The 21474-nt window shown below is 38.9% G+C and overlaps 1 protein-coding gene across 1 annotated transcript; it reads right to left on the bottom strand.

Annotated features, from left to right (window-relative positions):
• Positions 1–10507: 10507 nt before the first annotated feature.
• scp2 (sterol carrier protein 2) lies at positions 10508–19169 on the bottom strand. Its single transcript, XM_005813358.3, has 5 exons — positions 19029–19169; positions 17906–17996; positions 14915–15044; positions 14694–14773; positions 10508–11213 (listed from the first exon to the last, which is right to left on the bottom strand). The coding sequence occupies exons 1-5, from the start codon at positions 19043–19045 to the stop codon at positions 11118–11120; spliced, it is 414 nt and encodes a 137-aa protein (XP_005813415.1). The 5' UTR covers positions 19046–19169; the 3' UTR covers positions 10508–11117.
• Positions 19170–21474: the final 2305 nt, after the last annotated feature.

The following is a 21474-nucleotide window of genomic DNA, read 5'->3' as shown; positions in this document are numbered from 1 at the left end:
GAGATGTTGAAAACTGTAGATCCTTTTCATTCTGGTGCATTATCAGGAAAATCTTTGATTCAGAAATTCCCATTAAAAATACTGAAGTACTCATAACTTGACAATGAGGTTAAAGGAAGTTGAATACTTCAATAAATTATTATTTTTTTTTTTTAGTTTTCTTCTTGTAAATCTAAAAGAACTAAACTACTGGTACGTTGAAGGAAATGTTGTCCTTTGCAGAGTGCTTTTGTAAGCATGCATAAAGCAAACTGAAACTGCACTTTGTTTAAATGGAAAAAGACTGAAGGACCAGCCTTCATCAGCTTTTTTTTCTTTTTTTCAGAAACATAAGTCCTTTTCAGAACCATAACCATAAAGTTCATTAAATGCAAAGAAATCCCAAAGAAATGCCTCCAAAACAATAAATGTCTATGCTTACCATTTGTGCTTTTAAAGATTACAGACAAAATGTAGAGGCAGTTGCAGGGCAGGTGAGAGATTTAAAATCCTGCTATCACAGCGAAGTGCCTGGATCAGGAAGAAGAGAGGAAGGAAGAGGAGGGGGGCAGATTTACCGAGGCTGGAGAGTGGAAAGATGATTGGTCCAGATAACACCCTGCTAAGGGACGGAGGGGTCAAAGAGAAAGGTCAAAGGCCTTTTAAACTAATAGTTTAACTCAACTCCCAAGAGTGAAAGAACATCTGAGGAATGCAAAACTTCAACAAATCATAAAGGAATGGCTGCTGCTTCACATAGTTTATTTATTTAAAATGTTCCAATATGTAATGCTACTGTTCATTATTATTAATCATTATAGAAGTCACTATAGAAACCTAAAAGACCCAATGTTTCATTGTTACCACTGTGGTTCGTTTCTATGTTTTTCTTCACAATAAACAGAATCAAATGTTTGAAAATGAAAAGATATTGGTTGTTTTTTCTTTTTTGACATGTTGTTGCAAAACAAACAAAGGAATACACTTTAAACCAGAGTTTGATGAGTGAGCCAACATCATATGAAATGCAATGGATTAATCCTGACATGTCCCCCATGATTATGTGTGACGGCAGATGAGAGAATCGTTTTAGCAACACAGAGTATTTAATGATTAGTAGACTCAATAAAGTCTTCTGCTTCAGAACAAATATAAACTAAGTGGTCAACATTTTTTCTTATTGTATATTTGCAATACATTATGAAATTATAATACTGGATCCACAACCCTTATATTAAGTCACATCCATCAGCATAATTAAAAATAAGAACTGATGATGCTTCTTGATAGAGACTCATATTTCTCAGAAGAATATTTTCACAACTTCTTACATTAAATGTCATGATGGGGGAAGAGGAACCTGGGATTCAAACTAAAACAGATAAGCCATAAAATATAGACATCTTAAACTAGGACTAGGACGAGGTGTTTGTTGCTTTTTCTTTGCAGTATCAAAATTGGTTTATTTCCCAAAACTGCAATAGAAAAACTTTTTCTACATCACACGAGCTGCATGATCAACAACCGGATGTTACCACTTCAACAAACCACAATGAAGAAGATGACAGGAAGTGGTTAGAGGATCGTGTTTCTTAATAACTTATCACTTGAACAAACTTATTCACTTGTGATTATAATTGTTTCTCATTTACTGGAAACACTGCAATTGCAATATTGTGGGATGTTTGTTTTTACATTAGTGGAATAGTGACAAAGTTTTGAGCATATTTGTGATGGGAACACAGCTGGTGGAGATGCAAGGAGTTGCTGTTCAGAAGGTCGATGAGTTTAAACACCAGGGCTTCACCACTCAAAGCAACCAGCAGTGCACAAGAGAGACAAAGAGCGCTGGGGTAACTTGGGGTGGCAGCAAATAAACAAGAGGAGCTGGAGACTGAAGATGATGAAGATGTGTTGTTTTCTCTGGTTTCAAACTTTGGTTTCACACCATTAGAAATCAGTGTATAGACGCACAAGAGCTGAAATCCAGCAGTGAGAAAGTCATCTCGCTTGTTATTGCTCTGGGAAGTCCACCCTGAGTTAAAACAACAGGCCAGGCCTTCTGCAAATTCTTTTCTGTTTATTTAGGAAATGACTTTCAAGACCCCACTCCTCATCACCTCAAGCTGTTACATTATGCCAGTGGAGCAGAATGGAATACCTTGCACCATTTTCTGACACAATGTAAAGACCTGTTTGTCCTCAACGCAACTAAAGAGGCTCTGCAGCGCAATATTTTTCCCCCAAAATATGTCTTAATGACTAAATGACAGATAAAATAATAGTTTTGTTCAAACCATCATACCCAAAACATCCCTGTTCACACAAAGCGCCCCCACCCCTCACCACATAATCCCAGGGTAAACCTTAAGAGCCCCTTGGATAAGACAACAGGATTTTAGTTTTGCGACAAAAAGGCTAAAGTTGACTCCAGGAAAGCATTTTTTATACTGACCACTTGAAAACATCACAATTTATTGCATGGTCAATATAGCCATGGCCAGTCTCTCAAAGCACTTCATGACTATCAGAGTGAAGGCTACCAGACAGTAGACATTCAGGTTTGTCAATGTGGATGTTTGGGGGATGAGGATGATTGTGGTCTTCAAGTCTGAAGAAGAGAGGTACTTAAAATGTCAGTCAGCCCCTCAGCACCGGCCCAGAGACGTTGTCAAGGTCAGCAACTTAGCAGGGATTGATCCTCTGCAGGGTCCCGTTCACTTCTGCTGGGGTCACCGTGTCTCTTCTCCTGGTTGAGGAGTAGGTCTGGTGCTGAGGGAGATGTTTGGTTCCTCAAATCAGACATAGAATTTCCTGAAAGCACCTGGCAGAGAGAGCTCTCTGGGGCATTAAGCATCCTTGCTGTTATCCTCTGGGATGGACGTTGTACCCCTTCACACTCTGTGGATCGCTGGACGTGACGTGAATCTGGATCCTCTGGACGGCCTGTTTTGCCCTCTTCACTCCGTGCAGGCAGTTTTCTCTTAGCCACCTTGACTGCCAGTCTGCCACCGAACCTGAACGCAGCGTCCTTTGACCTTCAGCCGAGACCGGACCCTGTCCTAGTAGTGGTCACATTCTCTAAACACTTCTGGTAATATTTAATTATTAAATTGCTTTTCATGCTTACTTATCGTAAGAGAGGTTACTTAGATAGTTTCTTGAGTAATGTTATAGTGAATGACTTGTGAGAGTTTCAGGTAAATTTGGCTTGTGACAGTTTCAAAAGTGAGATAGCTTCACAAAGAACAACCAGAATTTAAATTTTCATCCCGCTGTAGATTGTTCATCAGAAGCTGGTGATGAGGTGCTAATCGCTGCTCATCGCCCTTTTTAATTTCACGCAATGTACAAAACACTATTAAGTCAAAACTCGGCCTGGTCGCAAAGGTCATCTGAAAATGGTCTAAAAATTGAACAGTGTGTGCCCAGATTAATCTGTGCAGAGAACGAATGAGAATAATTCTCTTTGCCCATTCATGACGCGGTGCTGGGGGACTATGGAACGGTGAATGTTTTTCCGAAAGCCAAACATAATTGAAACAGATGGAGCATGTTTGAGTCAGAGTGATTACCAGCTGGTTGAAGAGGTTGAAAAGGTTATTGCTTAAAGGTTGAGTACCTTCCTTTGATGAAAAATACTCTTCTTTTTTTGTTTTGTTCTTTTTTAGGTGAAACCATTAGAAGTAAGATGGCAAAATGCTCATCTTTGATTTTGTAACTTGGTATCAGATTTCTATTAAGGGGAGCAGTAGTGACTGTAACAGATTTTACAGATAAAGTTGTTTTTGTAATTATTCCAGCGCTCTCAGGCAGGTCCAGGATGGGCTTCACTGATAGACTAAATCCTGCTCCTCTGGAGATAATCACACCTTTCTGAGAAAGATAGTCTTCCTCCTCTCATTTCTCTAAGACTAAGAACCGTAATACAAGTTAATAACCATCTTGTTCTCTGCAGTTTTGCATTAAAGCATTAAAGGAGCACATTCACAAGTCCATGTTGATTAACAAGACTCTAGAAGACCATGCAAACCGTTTCGTCTTATTTTTTCTAAGCACACCATTAAATAAAAGTTGAGGTCAGCTTTCCTGTAGCATGTTCAAATCACTCTCTGATTTGTTTTTCTAATCAGAACTAATAAAGAGTTTTGTGACTCATCATTCAATACCTGTGATTTTCATCAGTTATCATTCCAACGATCAAAGGCTTGGTGGCTAGTAAGAGAGATAAAATGAAATTTTATTTAGCTAATTTTACAAAACAAATTATAAACAAGCCTTAATTAGAATCAAACCTTGAGACCCGACTAAGAACCGACCCAACGTCAAACCTTAAATTAAAATTTTAAAAGGCACAAAAGGATGAAATGGCTTAAAAGAAAAGATCATATCCACCATTTACCTGACCTGACATTACATGACTGCATTCAATAACAGTAATTTATGTGTAGATTAGAGACGTGTTATATAAAACTGAGACCCAGTAAACATTCAAATCATTTGATAATTCCAATCAATGAGTCTTTATATTATATAAAGCTGTGGACAAGCAAGTAGCAGATTAACAAAGTAAACAAAGTTGTTTTTACATCTTGGTAATACAGGAGTTGAATGTATTAATAGCAGTGACTCACCTCTCACTGTAAAGATGTGTTTCTTATTTGATGCTGATCCACAGATTACCATCAACCGAGTTAAAATGGAGGTTTGGTGGATGCAGAGAGGGACCAGAGAAAAGAAGGAAGAGGCTCAGTCAGACAGAGATTTAAAGGGGCAGTATTATGTAAAATCAACTTTATTGAGCTTTACATAATATTAAAATGTTATTCTCTCATCAAAAACAAAGCCGGAGTGTTGCCTTGACTCTTTCATGCATGTTTAAGGAATCCTTTAGCCTTAGAGGACTGAGTGCCGCCTTCAAGGAGTTTCCAAACTTCTGAGTTTCCGCCTCACAGAGCAGCCTTCCCCAATGTTTCCCCCACTGAGTTCCTTCAGACTAGCCAGCAGTATTTAGCAAACACCTGGTGAAACTGTGCATCTGCCGAGCTCATTATAGGAGCTACCACTCAGAGAAACACTGGTAAAAATGTATTTCAAGGGTTAATAGAGAATCCGTGATAATTTCCAGAAGGCAGAGCGACAGAAAGAGCAGTTTTTAAAGAGACAGAGGCCAATTTTAAGGTGTAATATTAAGAAGTCAAATTTTATATATGTAGCATTTTTATAACAACTGAAGTTAACATAGTTTCTTGATTGTACAATAAGATCGCACTGTGTGTGGAAAATACATAGTACAAACAGATTTGTCACAATTCTGACCGCTACCAGAGACTGTTCATTCCCAGCATGACCAATCACTATGACTCTTTGAATAAACTTGATTGATAGGAGTAAGGACACTTAATTTCTCTTTTGGATAAAAAAAGTGAATGACAGGACACTGACCGAACATTATGGTCAACAACAGGATGGTGGTATTCCATCACACTCCAAGCGCAGTGTTTCCATGTTCCATGTGCAGCAGTGGACACCATCTACACCTGAGATACATCCCACCCCAACATTTAAAGGTCATTTAGTAGTAAGACCACCTCTTTGATTGAGCTAATTACGAACATGCGCTGCTGAGTCACATATATAGATACACCCATAGAAGGTTTTCACTGGCCGTGATAATCCTCTTTGTCTTTTGGCATAAACCAAATAAAAGAGTCCAGCACTGAATGAAAGGAAGCAAACCAGCACTCACAGTTCAGCCAGACTCTACTTCCCACGACGCACCTGCTTACTCTGTGGCCGTGACTCTGACCTGAAGAAATAGTTTCCTGCTCAGTAGGAGTAACGCATCCCTGCGGTGATTCAGCTCCTGTGCTGGGACACAATTATCTGCCACAAGATGCTTCTACAGATATATTTCTAAATCTGTTTTTGGAGGGGACAGGTGCGGAGATGGGATTTGGAGACACAGTAATGCTCCGTGGAAACAGACCCCCTGGCTGTGCGGCAGAGGGGGGAAAATAAATCCTGCAAAAATATGTTGGATAATAACTGTCCTGTTTGGGGTTTATAATGTTTCCTTCACAAACATTCTTGGAGAAGCATAGGAATCCTTGTTTCTGGGGAGGAGCGTCAACATTTACACTACTTTGCTCAGAGGAGCATGGTTCCCTCAAGTCAAAGATCAAACACAGCAGATGGGGAGAATGCAGATGGGACCTCTGGTGTGTGCAAAGAGAGGAGGAGAAAGCCTGGCTGCAAATGATAAAACTTCACACTGATCAGGTTTGACCGTATGTGTGTGTCTGTGATTTAAAACAGCAGGAGCGAGAGAGGACGATATCAAGGATGGTGTGCGTCAGTGAGACGCCTGATGCTCTGTGCAGAATGACATCAAGCAGCCTGAGTGGCAGCGACAAGCAATTCACTCTGAGGTCTGTTATTGTGAGGACGCCGTCTGTACATCTGGAACAGTGGAAAGTTAGTGAAAACACCAAGCAGCAAACAGAGCCTCTCCAAGGGAAAAAACAGACTGCCAAATACTACGATGACTAATAGAGAGAGCATGGACATGAGTGTGTTTTTCTGCAGCTTTGGAAAGGGAGTCTGGCACAGAAACCCACGTCTGACTTCTACTTCTCAGGCTAAAACCAGCTCTTCATCTGTCCGTCCGTCCGGCCGACCGTCCATGAGGTGGACAGGGCTGGTTCCTGTCTGCAGCAGTCATTGGAATAGAGGCAGGACACTTTATATATTTCACTTTACAGATACACAAAGCTGGAAGCTCGATTCAAAAAGACCCAGGATCCTCTGTTGTTAGCCGCAAACGCAGCTAACCACAGTATTTAATATGCCATAATGGCCGACACAAACAAAAACATAATGTGGAAGTAAATAATGTATAGCTTTAACTTCTTTTTTGCTTGTTTTAATGAAAATCGGAAAGGTTTTGTGTTTGTTTATATTCAGCTCCCTTCAGGCTGATACCCCAAAATAAAATAGTGTTCCTATTCAAAATAAAATGAAATTTTTATTTAATGCAAACAAGTAAAATGTCAGATAAAAATTTAAATAAAATGATTACGTAGAAAACAAAACAAAATAACAAACATTAAGGAGCAAATTATGTGAACCTATATATTTACTGCTGCTGTTGCACTCAAATTTCCTCATATGAGACAATAAATGCAATTTCTATTCTATTTTATTTTATTCTAATTAAAGCTAAATATTCGATTTCATTAAAAAATGAATCCAGATATTAAGATATGAATATGGATTCTCTGTGGGGTTTGTGTTGGGTCAGTTTGGTAATTAAAGCATCTATTGGTACTTTTCCTTTTTCTCCTTGGCCGAAGTGTTGTAACAAAACCTTCTTATTCACACAAAGAATGTTGTAGTGTAGCCCTGAAAATCTTTAGTGCGATTTGCTTTACAATCCATAAGTTGTAGTTATTTTTTCTACCAGACTTTTTCCTTCCACTCAACTTTTTTTTCATCAAAATGCTTGGATACAGCAATCTGTAAAGCCTATTTAGCAATAACGGTTTGTGGCTTAGCCTCTTAGTATCTGTTAGACCAGTGGTTCTCAAATGGGGGTACTTGTACCCCTGGGGGTACGTGGAGGTACTACAGGGGGTACGTGAAGCTTTTCAAAATATCTTTAAAAAATCAGTAGGCTCCTCATAATAAGTCTTGGGAAAAATTATTTTGTAAAAAGTTCGATAAAATATAAATGTGTGTTCATGCACTGAATTTTATATTCAGTATTTAGTTTCAATATCCTTTAAAATAAAACGGTTTGACTGGTTTTATACCTTCCTGGTGGTCACCGTCTTCTGTTTTTCTTTTTTGTTTAACCATGCAATGTTTGTAATATGGATGTATTTGTCAGGTTCACTGATATAAGTTGTTTGGCTTTAATAAATCAGACAGTGATTTTACAGCACTGTACCTCTTTTTAATTCCAAAAATGTTTTGCCCGTGTCAGGGGGTACTTGACTAAAAATATATTTTTAAGGGGGTACATCACTGAAAAAAGTTTGAGAACCACTGTGTTAGACAACTGTAATTGTGTACACCAGAACAAACCTGTTTAATATTTGGTGCATAAAAATAATTCTAACTGAAAAATAAGAATGAAGTCCATATTGCCTCATGCTGCTCTTGATGCCAGAAAATCCTTAGATACAAAACGTTGGATCAGTTTTTCCTTCACAAAACTCTGTTTACAAAAGCAGAGGAAGAGTTTTACATCTTATCTGGGCCACCTTCTCCTCACATGGCTCTGTTTTTATTACTGGCAAATGTTGCACCGGACAGATGTGGCCCATATGTCAGAAGCTGCCTCTGACCTGGGTCACAACAAGTGTTTAAAATGTGAGAGGACACCCAAAGAAGATTTTGGTGCTTTTCTTCTGAAGCAGCATTTAGGCAAGCTGTTCTTGACCTGACTCTGCAACATCATTCAACAACAAACTTCAGCCATATTTGTGTTGACAGATATGGCTGTCAACCATAACTCAGCAATAACTGAGTTATTTGCTCACTTAGTTAGTGAGCAAATAACTCACTAACTGAGTGAGTTATTTGTTCACTCAGTGTGAACTGAAGAGATCAGTTGTCGTTTTCCCAACTGTCTCTATCCAAGAAAGAAACTATTTCCAACATGTGGACAAGATAAACGACCAACTGGAGAAGTTTTGTGCTCAGGACAGACAAATATTAAACTATCTGGTCTTAATGACAAGAATGTGTGTGTTTGGAAGAGCTAAATGTGTTAAATTACCACATGCTGAAAAGCTTTTAAGAACTTTACCATGTTAAAATTGCTGCAAAATTTGACATAATATCATTCGAGTCAACACAACCCAGCTAATCTAGAAAGTACATGCTGGAAGTATTGGGTCACCCTCTGTCACAGCGATTCTGTGCCATTTTCACATAACATTATATAGATAGCTACATCATGAATGTGTAAAGGAGCATTATGGTAGATCCTTCCTCCCAGCAGCTGTCAGACTCTGGAACCATCACTGCTCACAACAAACTGTGTATTTACTGTACATCTCTGCTGATATGTGAATCTTTACTCTTTCTAAATAACATTTCTGCTGGTATTTGCACATTTCAGTTGTTTTTACAGATTTTATTTTTCATATATTGTAAATACTTTGTCTTTTGATGCACAATGCACTTGCATAAAAGAAAAAGGGTCCTACTCGGTTGCACATTTGGAGTATGCCATTTCTGATAATTGCACTATTTATCTTCTTCTTACAGTACATTACCCTTAATGTTGCTCATGTATTTTTAACAATTTTCTTAAAATCTTGGACCTACTTACCTCAATTTTCCCAGTATGGGACAATGAGGGACATTTCTATTCTATTCAACTCACTTTGAAGCATGGCAGTCTGCCTACTGCCTAAAATACATCCACATGTGCCTTTACTGAACGCAAACCATGCAAGTTAACAAATCAGCAGCTTGCAAAACCATGACATATTCTGGGTATTTGAAAATTGATAAACGTCTTAGCCAGCTACTTAACTAGTTAGATAGCAAGCAAGCTAGCAAGAAAGCATTCTTGCTTTTATCAAGTAGGATCTTTGCTCATCTGGTTTAGATAAACATTCCGATTTCAGGTCAATTGACAAAAAATAAGATATTTTATGTAATGCATGTCTATGTTTGGGTTTATTTCAAACATACTAATTCTGGGAAAGTAACGTCTGTTAAACTGATTAATTTAATTTAATTTGTTGACAGTATGAACTTTTTCTGGTTTTGCTCTGAATGTTCTGTAATCTTTGTTTCGCTGCTGCCAGTCTTGGCCAGGATTCACTTGCAAAAGATTTTTAATCTCAATGAGATTTTTCTGTTGTAATAAAGGTTAAGCAAAAAGAAAAAAAAAATGAAATGACACTTTTAAAAAATCATCATATCTTCACATGGAAATACTTTGTTTCAAATTAACCCCAATCTGCTTTTTTTTTCTTTTTTTTATCCCAGAAACATAAGTGAAGTTATTCTGAAGATATTGAATCCAGATTCACTGAAAACAAAACTAGAAACTGATTTTATTGGCCAAGAACTTCACTCTCTCAAACACTCTGCTCTCTTGTTTTCATCAAAAGGAGTAGAGATGCACAACATAAATTTTAATAGTGTAGGGTTCTACTGAAAGATAAAAAGGCATTGCATTGATTAAGTCTTTTTTTTAAAAAAAAGAAATCTGTCGTAAAACAACCTCATTGTGACATCAGAGTAAGAGCCAGAAAACTCCAAGCCAAAGCTGCAGAGGAATCTGGGTCAGAGCTAGTTAAAAGATTTGTGTGTGAGCCGTGCTCCTCCATGTACAGCGTGTCAGAGTGCAGAATCAGGTCGCTGTAGTGTTGGAAAAAATGCAAGTGAAAATAAAGCCTTGTTCTGTGGACTCTCACGGGAGCCGCTGTGTGCACGAAAAACATGAGGTCACCAGGCAGCAAGGGGTGCAAATTAAGTGCAGCAAATGAGGGGGAAAAAAGGCTAAACTGTTCAGCAAGGACAAGTTTATTTCTAAGAAATCCGACAAAGATCCAGAGCGTACAGACAGTACTCCAGAAAATGACAAGGCAGGGAGAGAAAACGTTGGGTAGCCACAGTCCAAACCCGCTCTGCGTTGGTAGCTAACTACAAACACTGATTTGAGATACTGAGGGAGGCACTTAACACAGCTGCATTCATAATTGTGCAACATATTATCGATCAGTTCTTCTCAAAAACACCTGCAGTTACAGTGCACTCAAAGTTAGGTGTCATTATCGGTGAAGGTTAAAAAGTCTGGACAGAAGCGGAATTAGTACCAAAGTACAGAGTGACTGTCTGAACTCCAGGCCGGCGCTAAAAAGACAGAGTGCAGACAGGAACTCAATTAGGAAATTAATTATCTGTCCATCTATCCTATTCCCCAGTTAGACAGGAGGGAGCTTTGACTAATCCACCCCCACCACCACCCCCAGCTCGGTCAGTGAGATCATCCAAGAGGAAAAGTGGTTCAGTCTGTCCACAACGGTTTCTCCTTCCAGACCTCCACCTTTCCTCCACACCTTCAACTCTTCACAGTCGAGCGTTTCAGTGAGGGCTTGATGCAGCGTCTCTTACAGCTTGGCTTTGCCCGGCTGCAGCTGCAGGTTTTGGAGCTTCATGGCCAGGCCCATGTTCCCCGTGATCTTCAGCTTGCCCTGGAAAAATGCCTGGGAATCGGATGGGGAGAGGGAGGCGGGGATGGGTAAAAAGAAAAAAAAATGAAATGAAATAAATAAATAAATCAGCGTCAGAACAGCTTGGAATTGGTGTTAGAGTGAACTACGCAGCAGCAGTTTTAAGAGTTACCGTGAGAGATTAACTCAGCCGGGGAGAAAGTGGGGCAACGGCAACAAAAGCTTATGACACGACAGGAAACGGCACGGCAGGCGCGTTCGGAGCGGAGCAGTGAATGTTGGGAAGACTAACTTAATCTGGAAAAACAGAATAGAGCCATCGACTGAAATGCAGGCTCCGCTCTCTGAATCCAAAAAAAAAAAAAGTTGGTCGTAACGAGAAAAATCTAAACTGTTCTTTTGTTATAACTACCTTCTACAAATCGGAGGTGATTTGATCGAGTCATTTTTTAAGCTCAACCTGGTATTGCGATTTACTGCTATTACACACAATAAATTGGAGTTACAAATTCTTGCAGCTGAAAAGATGAATGCAGCAAAAAAAATATCAATAAATAATGAAAATGTAAGGATTTCCCAGTATTGCATCAATAAACTAAGTTTGGAACAAATGTTTGACATTTCTTTTTGGCTTTTCAAACCAGACCCCGTCCTGCTCACCCTGCCTGCCCACGGCTCCCTGCTTCAACACACACTGGTCAGTTAACTGGGCTATTAATTAAAACCAGAACCCAGCACAGTAAGGCTGAACAAGTCGCAATATAAAGTGTTTTTTTTATGCTGAAAACAGGCTAATAAACACAAGTAAATGCAGTGATATGACAAAAGGAAAATAAAGACAATTTGTAATGAATATTCACAGAGCTTCATTTTTTATGTTACACTCTTATTCCAAATTGTTTTAAATTAATTAATCTCATTCATCAAAATCCCACCACACAAATACTCCAGTATGACAATGGGGAATAAAGTTTTGGACTCTTTTGTAAATGTATTAAAAACAGAAAAACCAAGAAATCACATGGAAATGGGGCAAACAGGTGGGTTTAAACAGCCTCTATTTAAATATCAAAGGAACTCAGTGAATCGGAAGTTTTGTAGTTTTCTGGAAGTTTGTTCCAGATTAGTGGACATAAAAATGGAATGCTGCTTCTCCATCTGCAGAACCAGAACCAGAACCTTAGAGGTCTGGCAGCTTGATCCAACTGCCAGATCAGATCTTTAATGTGTTGTGGTGCTAAACCGTTCAGTGGTTTATAAACTAGCAGGATTTTAAAGTCTATTCTCTGAGCTGCAGGAGTCAGTGGAAGGACTTTAGAACCTGTGAAGACATTGTTACAGTAAATCAATGAGTAATTAATCATTTATTACTGAGGAATTATTTTTTATGATGAGTTCAAACACAAATTGATGCTACAAGCAAACTCCAAAAGCTGACTTTTGTTCCCCATTTGATCAGTTGTTTTCTTCATTGGAGCAACATGACATACCGCTGGAAAAAATGACTATTAAATTACTGTGTTCTGTTTATAATAATTGGTGGTATTTTTGAAGTGGCCTCTTTGATTGAGTTTGACGTGTATGATGCATAAAAATCAAGAAAATTATGGACAATTCTGAACCTCCTCTTCATGAGACTGTCTTAGAAAAACTGAGTGTCTTCAGTCAGAGGCTCCTTCAGATTCGCTGCAATACAGACTGGCACAGGAGAGCTTTTCTGTCAACAGTCATCACTATCTACAACAACTATTTGAAAAACTTTGAATCAATACCGAGTTACGACGTTCAATTTTCCTTTGGGATCAATAACGTTTTTTGTACAGAAATTTTAATGACTGTATGCAGCAGCAGCAGCAGACATGCAGTCCAACAGGTTATGAAATAAAATAATTTCCTTAGTGACTTTTATTTTTATTTGAATAAGTACCACATAGTTTTCTATATATAAAGTCTGTATCTTCTGTGGGAAAGTCTTAACCTCATTAAGAACCTACAGCTAATCCTCAGAAAGTGAGTGGACCAAAAACTGTGATAACCTCCAAGCTCTGATAAGACCAGACCGGCTCCCTATCAGTCAGGACTCCAACATGTCACAGTGAACTCAGCAAGTCTTACAAAACAAAACTAACACTTTGCACAAACCTGAATGTTTTCTTTAAAAAGTCTTTAAAGGCCAGTATTATGATTTTTCCATGCACACAGTGCAATTTTATAGCTTAATCAAGTAACTATGTTACCTTCAGTTGTTATATCAAACATGACTTAAATTATAAAATCAAATTTATTTTAATGCCTTGAAATTGGGCCTCTGTCTCTTTAAGAAATTCCTTTTGAGGCTTTGCCTTCATGAAGTCATCACAAAATGGCTCCTCTATCAATGTGTTAAAGTTGTTACTGGCGTTTCACTAAGTAGCTCCTATAATGAGTTCAGCAGATGTAAAGTTTCACCAGGTGTTTGCTAATTGCTGCTGGCTAGTCTGAAGGGAGCTGTAGGAGAGGGCTGCTCTGTGAGGGGGAGGATCTGCACCTCGAAGGCGGAGCTAGGTCCACCCAGGCCTTTTGCATAACTGAATGGTTGGCATGGAGATGAAAGGATTTCTCAAACATATGAAAGAATCAAAGCAACACTCCAGGTATATTTTAGATGAGAAATTAACATTATAACATGACGTAAAGCACAAAAAAATTTTTACATAATCCTGCCCTTTTAAAACTTAGGAAATAAAATCATGCCCATTAAGCAGGAAGAGGCTTTAGGAGCATCAACTGAGGAGGCAAACAGCGAAGAAGAAAACTGGAGAAACTCTATTAGCAGGTAAATGATTTGTAAGTACCCTAAAGAAACTGTTTCATAACGGCGGATTTTTTGGGCAACCAGTCAAATGAGTCAAAACTGTTATGGACGCAGAAGTTGTTAAATAATTTAATGTTCTGTTTGGTCCAGGACACAAAAGCACAATCCATTAGAAGATGAGGTTACCTGAGGTTACTTCTTAAACTAACAGAGCAGTTTTTATCTGCTGCGTTCTCTCTGAATGCTCTGCAACTTGGATTATTCCCATGGGAAGACTTTTTTTTTTTTTCAAATAAGTCTTCAATTGAAGGTTTCTTGGTTCTGCTCCGGCAGCTTCCCTCCTCGGTGAACAGCACTCACTGTTTGACACTGATAAAAGTCGTGTTTACACAGCCTGCGTCCTGGAGGTCATCGTCTCGTCGCAGGATGAAAATACGGACAATATTTTTTTTTTTTTTTCAAACACACTTTTAGAATTTTCACAGTAATTCTGAGCTCATCCTTGCAGCCGCTGCTTCCATCATTTCCAGAAGCAGCCAAACATATTTCATAACAATGCTGTGATTTAATGAGCTGGAATGCTTGCAGTCTTCAAGTGCCTGCTGTCTTTCTCTATGCTTCCCACATTTCCATCTCTTCAGTAGGGGGAAAAAAGAAAGAAAGATGGCTCCTTCTCTGGTGAGATGTCTTCTAGGATACGATATGGTTTGCATACTCACAGTCTGTGGGTTCATTTTCCCGGTCATCAAGGCCAACAAGTCCGTGTCGGACATGGCGATGGTGCAATCTGCTTTCTTGTCTGCCGAGAGGAGATAAAGAAGTTAAAGATTAGACATATTTGCTGAGTTAAAGGTAATCTACGGAGATAAAGCAGATAAGTGAGCAGACCTTCAGCTTCGACCTCAATCTGTGACTAAAGACAACCTGCAAGTTTTCCCACCTGCGTCGTTGTGAACGCAGCCGCTGCCGTTCTTCACGTCCACGATCCAAGTGGCTTCCTGTCCGTTTGGGCCGTCTTTCACTTTGAAGGCGAAAACTCCTCCGATTTTCTTCACAAACTGCTCCCCTTCCTGGAAACCGCAGAAACCGTGAACATTTAGAGAATTCAAAATTCAATTAAAAATTGTAACATTTGTTACATTTTCAGCTGAAAAATGTAGTTGCGTTTTCTTTAAACATTTAGTTGCGCAAATTGAAATTACGAAAATAAATTTGCTTTAAGGAAAAATGTTTTTCTATAAGGATGAGGTGGTTTTTGGTCTGATAAAAATTGATGTACTTTGCAAAAACGACAATGGAAACACTTTTTTGGCCTCACGAGTCACATGATCAATATGTTGCTACTGTCGAAAACGATGAAGAAGAGGACAGGAAGTAGTTGGAGGATGACCGTTTGTTTTTGTTGGTCAATTTTATAGAAGCTGGAAAGGGAAGTGGAGGGAGTCTCCATGGCGATCTCCACCTGTCTCTGAAGTTCACTGGGAGTTTATTTTCCCAGAATGTTCCTGAACCAAGGGTCCTGCAAGTGTCTGATGTAAATGCTAAACTCCTGATGTTCTCTTTGCTTTAGTATTAATTTGAGAACCACATGAATGGTTAGACTTAATTTACTTGACAACCAGCCAAGATAGACTCCGAGTTGCTTCAATGCATTCAAAACCTTAAGAACAGCGAACAATGACTGACATTTCTCTGCTTTATGTAACCAGGCTTCAAGTTCAAGGTGAGCTGCAGCAAAAACACCAGGAAGACACAGAGAGGTCAAGTCTCTGAAAACAAGATTTAATGCTGATCAAAAGCTTCAGATTACAGCTATAGAAAGTTACAAACAAAGCTAAAGATGTCAACAGAAGGAATTAATAATTGTTGAAAAACAGCTTTTACTCTAATCTGTGCTTTCTTTTGGACTATCAAGAATTCATCTAAACAATGGCTCATATGCTGAATATGGATCAGGTACTGAACACATGTAGAAGTCCATAATGACTGTGTTCTCTGACAAAAATTACACCCTGTCAGCTGTTGTCATTTAGTCCTTCTTTGTGTTTTCAGTGGGGAGGCGCCGACTGCAGATTTCTTTTCCAGGCTTAAAAAGCCCAACCTACCCGTTCTGACTTTTTGTTTTTATTTTTTTTTTAACTGACACAGTGACACTTCTATCTCCACGTTTCTGTCATTTAAGACAAATCTTCACAGCCGGCCCTGCCGCAGAGCTGGAGATCGACCTGCCTTCCCTGAGGTCAGGCAGAGGTAAGTGCTTCAGGATAGCAGAGTCAGTGAGGAAACCATTTGCTGATTGAGTCAGCATAAGCTTGACGTGATGTGTGTGCGGTGAGGCGGTCCCAATGTGCCACCTGGAGCTGGTGCAGCAGGCGCACACGTGAGCACAAACAAATGAATGAACTGATGATTTTTTAAATTATTTTATTTACGCAGCTGTAAAAATCTGAAGCATCCCATAAGTGGTGGGTTGGTTACCAGTATCAACGTACGTTGAGGTTTTAAAACTGATCAGATGTTCTGGCACTCTGTTCCTACAGTTAGAATGGAGTGCCAGAGAAGTCCAGAGCTATTTTCAGCTGTTTAAAGCTTAGAATAACAAAGCGACACCTTGCTGTGTACTGCCAGTCAGCTGGCTGAAAGCTGGCACTGTCATCTTAGAATATCTGTGTTATCCTTAGGTATTTTTTCTGCTTTACGACAATCATTAAAAACTTCTTAAACATCATTTCCATGACCAATGATGTGTCTTTCCACCAGGGCTGGGCCAAATGACTGAAAAATGATATTAGCATTTCTTATCAGTTGATAGATAATAACTGATTAGTTTTTATTTTAAACATCCAGAATTCTGCCAAACTGATTATGTTACCTTTCAGCTTTTATCCATAATTTCTTCTTGAACTGTTGAACTTTTTTTTTAGATTCTGGATCTAGGTTGAGTGAAATTAACAACATTTGATCAGACATATTTTCTACCAGTACTGATCACATGTCTTATTGCCTTAGAGATCATTATCATTTTATCGCCCAGCCCAACTTTCCATGTTTGTTTAAATGGACAGTGTGTAAATGTAAAATCCACTTTTTAAGCTTTGAATCATGTCATAATGTTATTCCCTCATCAGAAACATTCCTGGAGTGTTGCCTTGATTCTTTCATGTATGTATGAGAAATCCTTTAATCTCCATGGCAACCATTCAGCTGTAGAAAACGGCTGGGTGGACATAGCCCTGCCTTCAAGACGCAGCTCCTCCTCAGAGCTGCAGTTTCCAAACTTCAGAGTTTCTGCCTCACAGAGCAGCACTCCCCCACTCAGCTCCTTCAGACTAGCCAGCAGCAATTAGCAAACATCTGGTGGAACTGTGCACCTGCTTATCTTATTATACAAGCTACTTCTCAGTGAAATCCTGGTAAAAATGTTGTTAAAGGTTTAATAGAGGAGCCATGTTGTGATGACTTCCTGAAGGTGGAGTTTCAAAAAGAGCAAGACATTTCTGAAAGAAACAGGCCCAATTTCAAATTTCTTTAAAGTCATTTTTGATATATATAGCATTTTTTATAACAACTGACAGTAACATAGTTACTTGATTGTTCTACGTGCCTGGAAAAAACATAACACTGCCCCTTTAAGAAATGAGGAGTTTCTCATTGGGGTTAAATAACTTGTTGCCAGCTGGAAGGTAATTGTCCATGCAGTAATTATCCTACAGGATGCTTCTTCCTGTTGCTTAGTGAAATCCAGTTGTTGATTCTTCAGTCCATTACCAGCAGTAGAAATAATTGTTGTTTTTCAGTTTTAGATCCAAATGACATGCTTTATTTAAAATGAAGCTGCTGTATCTTCATGCAAGGTTCTTCCATGTTAAAACTTCCCTGTGAGTTCATGTTTAAAGTAAGAATAATTGGTTGGTGTGTGTAATGCAGTCACCTCCTGCAGCTTCCTGTTGATCTCCTCAAACACAGCATGGGCCTTGAAGCCCTCCAGTCCGGTACCAGCGCTGGTCCGAACGGCTCGAATCCTTCCCATGAAGACGACGAGCAGAAAGACGAAACGCAAAGGACAGAGAGGAACACAGACAACATCGTCGTCAGACAACACACAGAAAGCTTGAGCCGCAGCACAAATCTGCCTCTAAAGTACGGCCTTTAAAAGTGGTCAAAACAAAGAATCCATCGTGATTCTTTCATCTTTGGAGTCACTGTAGGATCAGGAAAGCTCAGGGCACAGACCTTTGATGGCTACGTTCATTGCATGTGATTGGCCCCCCAGCCCTCCAGGCCACACACCCCGAGGTGACTCACTCCATCACTTCCTCACCTGAATCCTGGGGGCGACTAACCAGAAGGAGATCTGGCTGATGACTGGAAGTCTAACTGAGCTGCCATTTATGGCAAAACGCACCAACATGAGGGGAGGCTCAGCACCTGCTAGCATGGATTTTCTAGTTTGTATTTTGACATTTTTTTCCTTAATTTTTTTTTTAAATAATGTATAATTAAACTTTACTCCCTGAAGTGTGTTCTCCTGGATGAGGCCTGAATCGAAGTGGACTGCTGTGTGTTAGGAACAGGTGGGAACAGGACTGATGTTCAGCAGCATCACTTAATCTGTGTGTTTGCTGTTTAACACGTGTACAGTGGAAACCAGAAGTGTAAACACGCCCAATAAAAAGTAGAAAGAATTTAAACATCATGCCTTATTTGAACTGAACAAATATCTCAGGTGACATCAGCAGGTTACTGACCTTACAGCCTGGAGAACGTTTGTTAGATTAAAGTTGTTGTCACATTTGGTTAATTGAGGCTCTAATCTTCACTTTGTTTATTGATCAGCGGGGTATTTAAACTGTGTAGCATCAGTTTACGTCAATTAAAGTCTTTGCCTAATATAAGCAGCTGTCAATTGAAGCCTAGATGATAAACCCGACTATCGGCTTTTCCTTGACATTCGTCCCAGTCCAGAGCTAAACGGGATAAACAGGACCAATGATGGTGGACCTGTTAAATGGCTCGATGCTAAATGAAAACGGTATGAATTTAACCCGCCTTACCTGTGAATTTCAGGCATTCTGCTGTAAGGAGTACGGAACGAAAAAAGCGCTTCTGCTAAAACAAACAAGCAGATCTACTGCTGTACTTTCTCCTTTCTCCTGCTGTTAGCTAACTGCAGCACTTCCGGGTTTCTTCCTGTCTTTTCACATTGACATGAATATCCAGACTCGATTTGTCGATGTCAGATAGCAGCGAACGGTCTTTAATTTGGGCAGCTTTAAAGCATAAAATATGATTTTAACAGCCGCAGAGCATACAATTCTTATTTAAAATATCAGTTTTCAATAATAATGATGTTATGTTGTTTATTTTTTGTTACTACGTTTGTGTTCAAACATCCTCCTGAGGCATGTAAAGTAGAATATTACGGGATGCCATTTGTAAAGTTAGTCTAAAACAAACAGTAATAATTTGTTATTTAGCCTGTCATGAGAAGGAAGAAACTGGAAGTTCGTTTTTTAAAGTCACGTTTTCACCACATTTGTTATATGTCATATGTAAAAAAATAAATAAAAAATTTGACTTGAAAGCTGATGCTTGCAGACACTTTCCATCCGGTGAACCTCAGCTATTTTGCAAGAATAGAAGTTGGTCAGATGTGCGAAGCTGACAGACAAACAAACGGTAAAACCTTGGCGGCTTTAACTGAAGCATCCTTTAGAATAAACAGCATATATCTGATCTATTCAGATTAAAATTACTGACATTTTTACACTGCCACAAACTGATTGCTTTGTTCCTCGTGTTTGGCTATAGAATTAAAAACTTCTAATATCATCTTAAAGTTTGACTGAAGATCTATTCAGAAGAATGACTGTGTTAAGAGTGTGCTGATTTCCACAAGCCATACATTCCAGGAAAGATCTTTTTAAAGTAGAAGAGACTGCAGAAAATACTTCTGCACTTCAATCCATACAAATTGAAACCAAAAGAACTTTAAAAGCATCTTGTCAAGTAATTTATTTTTCTTTAAGTCTTTGACTTCCAGGGTTCGAGTTTCATGCTTTAATGGCAGCAGGAAAAAATAGATTCCGGTAGTTTAGTGGTGGAATCTTTAATCACTGCATTTCAATAGTTTGCAATATTTCTGCAAAACCACTTCAACTTGTAGAAAATTAAATTAATTATCCTGAGTAGATTCCTGAGTGGGTCGAAAAGCGGAGTGTTGAAAAGAGCTCCATCTTTCTAATTCTTTATTAGTCAAATTCACTCACAAAAGTGACTGACAGTAAAATGTTCTCTAAAGGTTTCTTGGCAGAGTGTAGATTGTTGCTCTTCCTGGAAGTAGAAAGGCAGTGAGAGGTGTGATGTAATACAGAAAGAAGTTCTCAAAAAGTCTACATGTAGTCCTAATACCCACTGAAACACAGTGAAAATATATCCTCCACCCACCCCTAATGTTTTTACACAGGTTTAATTTTTCATGTCCAAATGAATAAGAAGCATCCTTCAAATGAAGGACTGAGTGGAGGACAAAGTAACTAGAGAGTTTAAGCATACTGAGGAGGGAGTGGAAATAACAAAAAAAAAACAGAAGACCTAATTCTAACAAGACGATTCTTCTGGTAAGTGGGGGCAGATGGGGAGCGGGCAGGGGCAAGTGGGGAAATAATTAACAGTTGTGAAGGGGAGCAAAATGATAGGCTGAGGTGAGGATGGAAACAAAGGGAATGAAAGGGGAAAGGAAACCTGAACAGTAAACAGAAACAAATACTAATCTAATGAAACAAATAAAAAAAACACAAACAATGAGAACAACTGAACTGACACAAAGGATAAACTAAGACAGCAAGAAATATGGAAATAAATAATAAGGACATGATCAAAATAGAAAATAACTGAAGATAAAAGTCCAAACACCTACGGACCATAACAATCTGACCACTTTGGGGGGAAAATATATCAAAAAACAATGCATCATGCATTAATTTAAACTGATAGTGACCATGATTATGATACATTGTCATGATTTCAGTTTGAAAATTAAATTACCATTTAAACTGCATTTAATGGAGTTACTTTTAAAAAATCAAGTTCTTTGATCATCTACTGATGTAGTTGGGTGTGTGTGTGTGCTCTTTGGAATGCTTGAGTCTTATGGCCAGCATATTTCATAAAAGTAGCTTTTTAATTTGAAATCTATTTTAAAATGCTCCTTATGTTGAGAGAATACACAGAGAATGGTGAATTAAAAAGTAGAAATTTTCACAATGAGAAAAGGAGAGTTCTCATTCAGTCGATGTTTGCAGAGCAGAGATGAAAGGAGGTAGAGTGGGCAGAATTCTGCTGGGCTTGGTGAGTGGAAATGACTTGAAGGCCAACAGCTCAAAGCCCTTTAACTCATTTCTACGTTTGAATCAAGACCGAAAGACGCTCGTCTGTTATTGGTAAAATCCACTGTTTTATCCCCCCCCCCAACAAAAGCTCAAACGTCACAGCGAATGA

The sequence above is a fragment of the Xiphophorus maculatus genome, chromosome 9 (assembly GCF_002775205.1).
Source record: "Xiphophorus maculatus strain JP 163 A chromosome 9, X_maculatus-5.0-male, whole genome shotgun sequence".
Classification (NCBI taxonomy): Eukaryota; Metazoa; Chordata; class Actinopteri; order Cyprinodontiformes; family Poeciliidae; genus Xiphophorus; species Xiphophorus maculatus.
The sequence above is the reverse complement of the archived record's forward strand: the minus strand, read 5'-3'. Positions and strand labels throughout refer to the sequence as shown.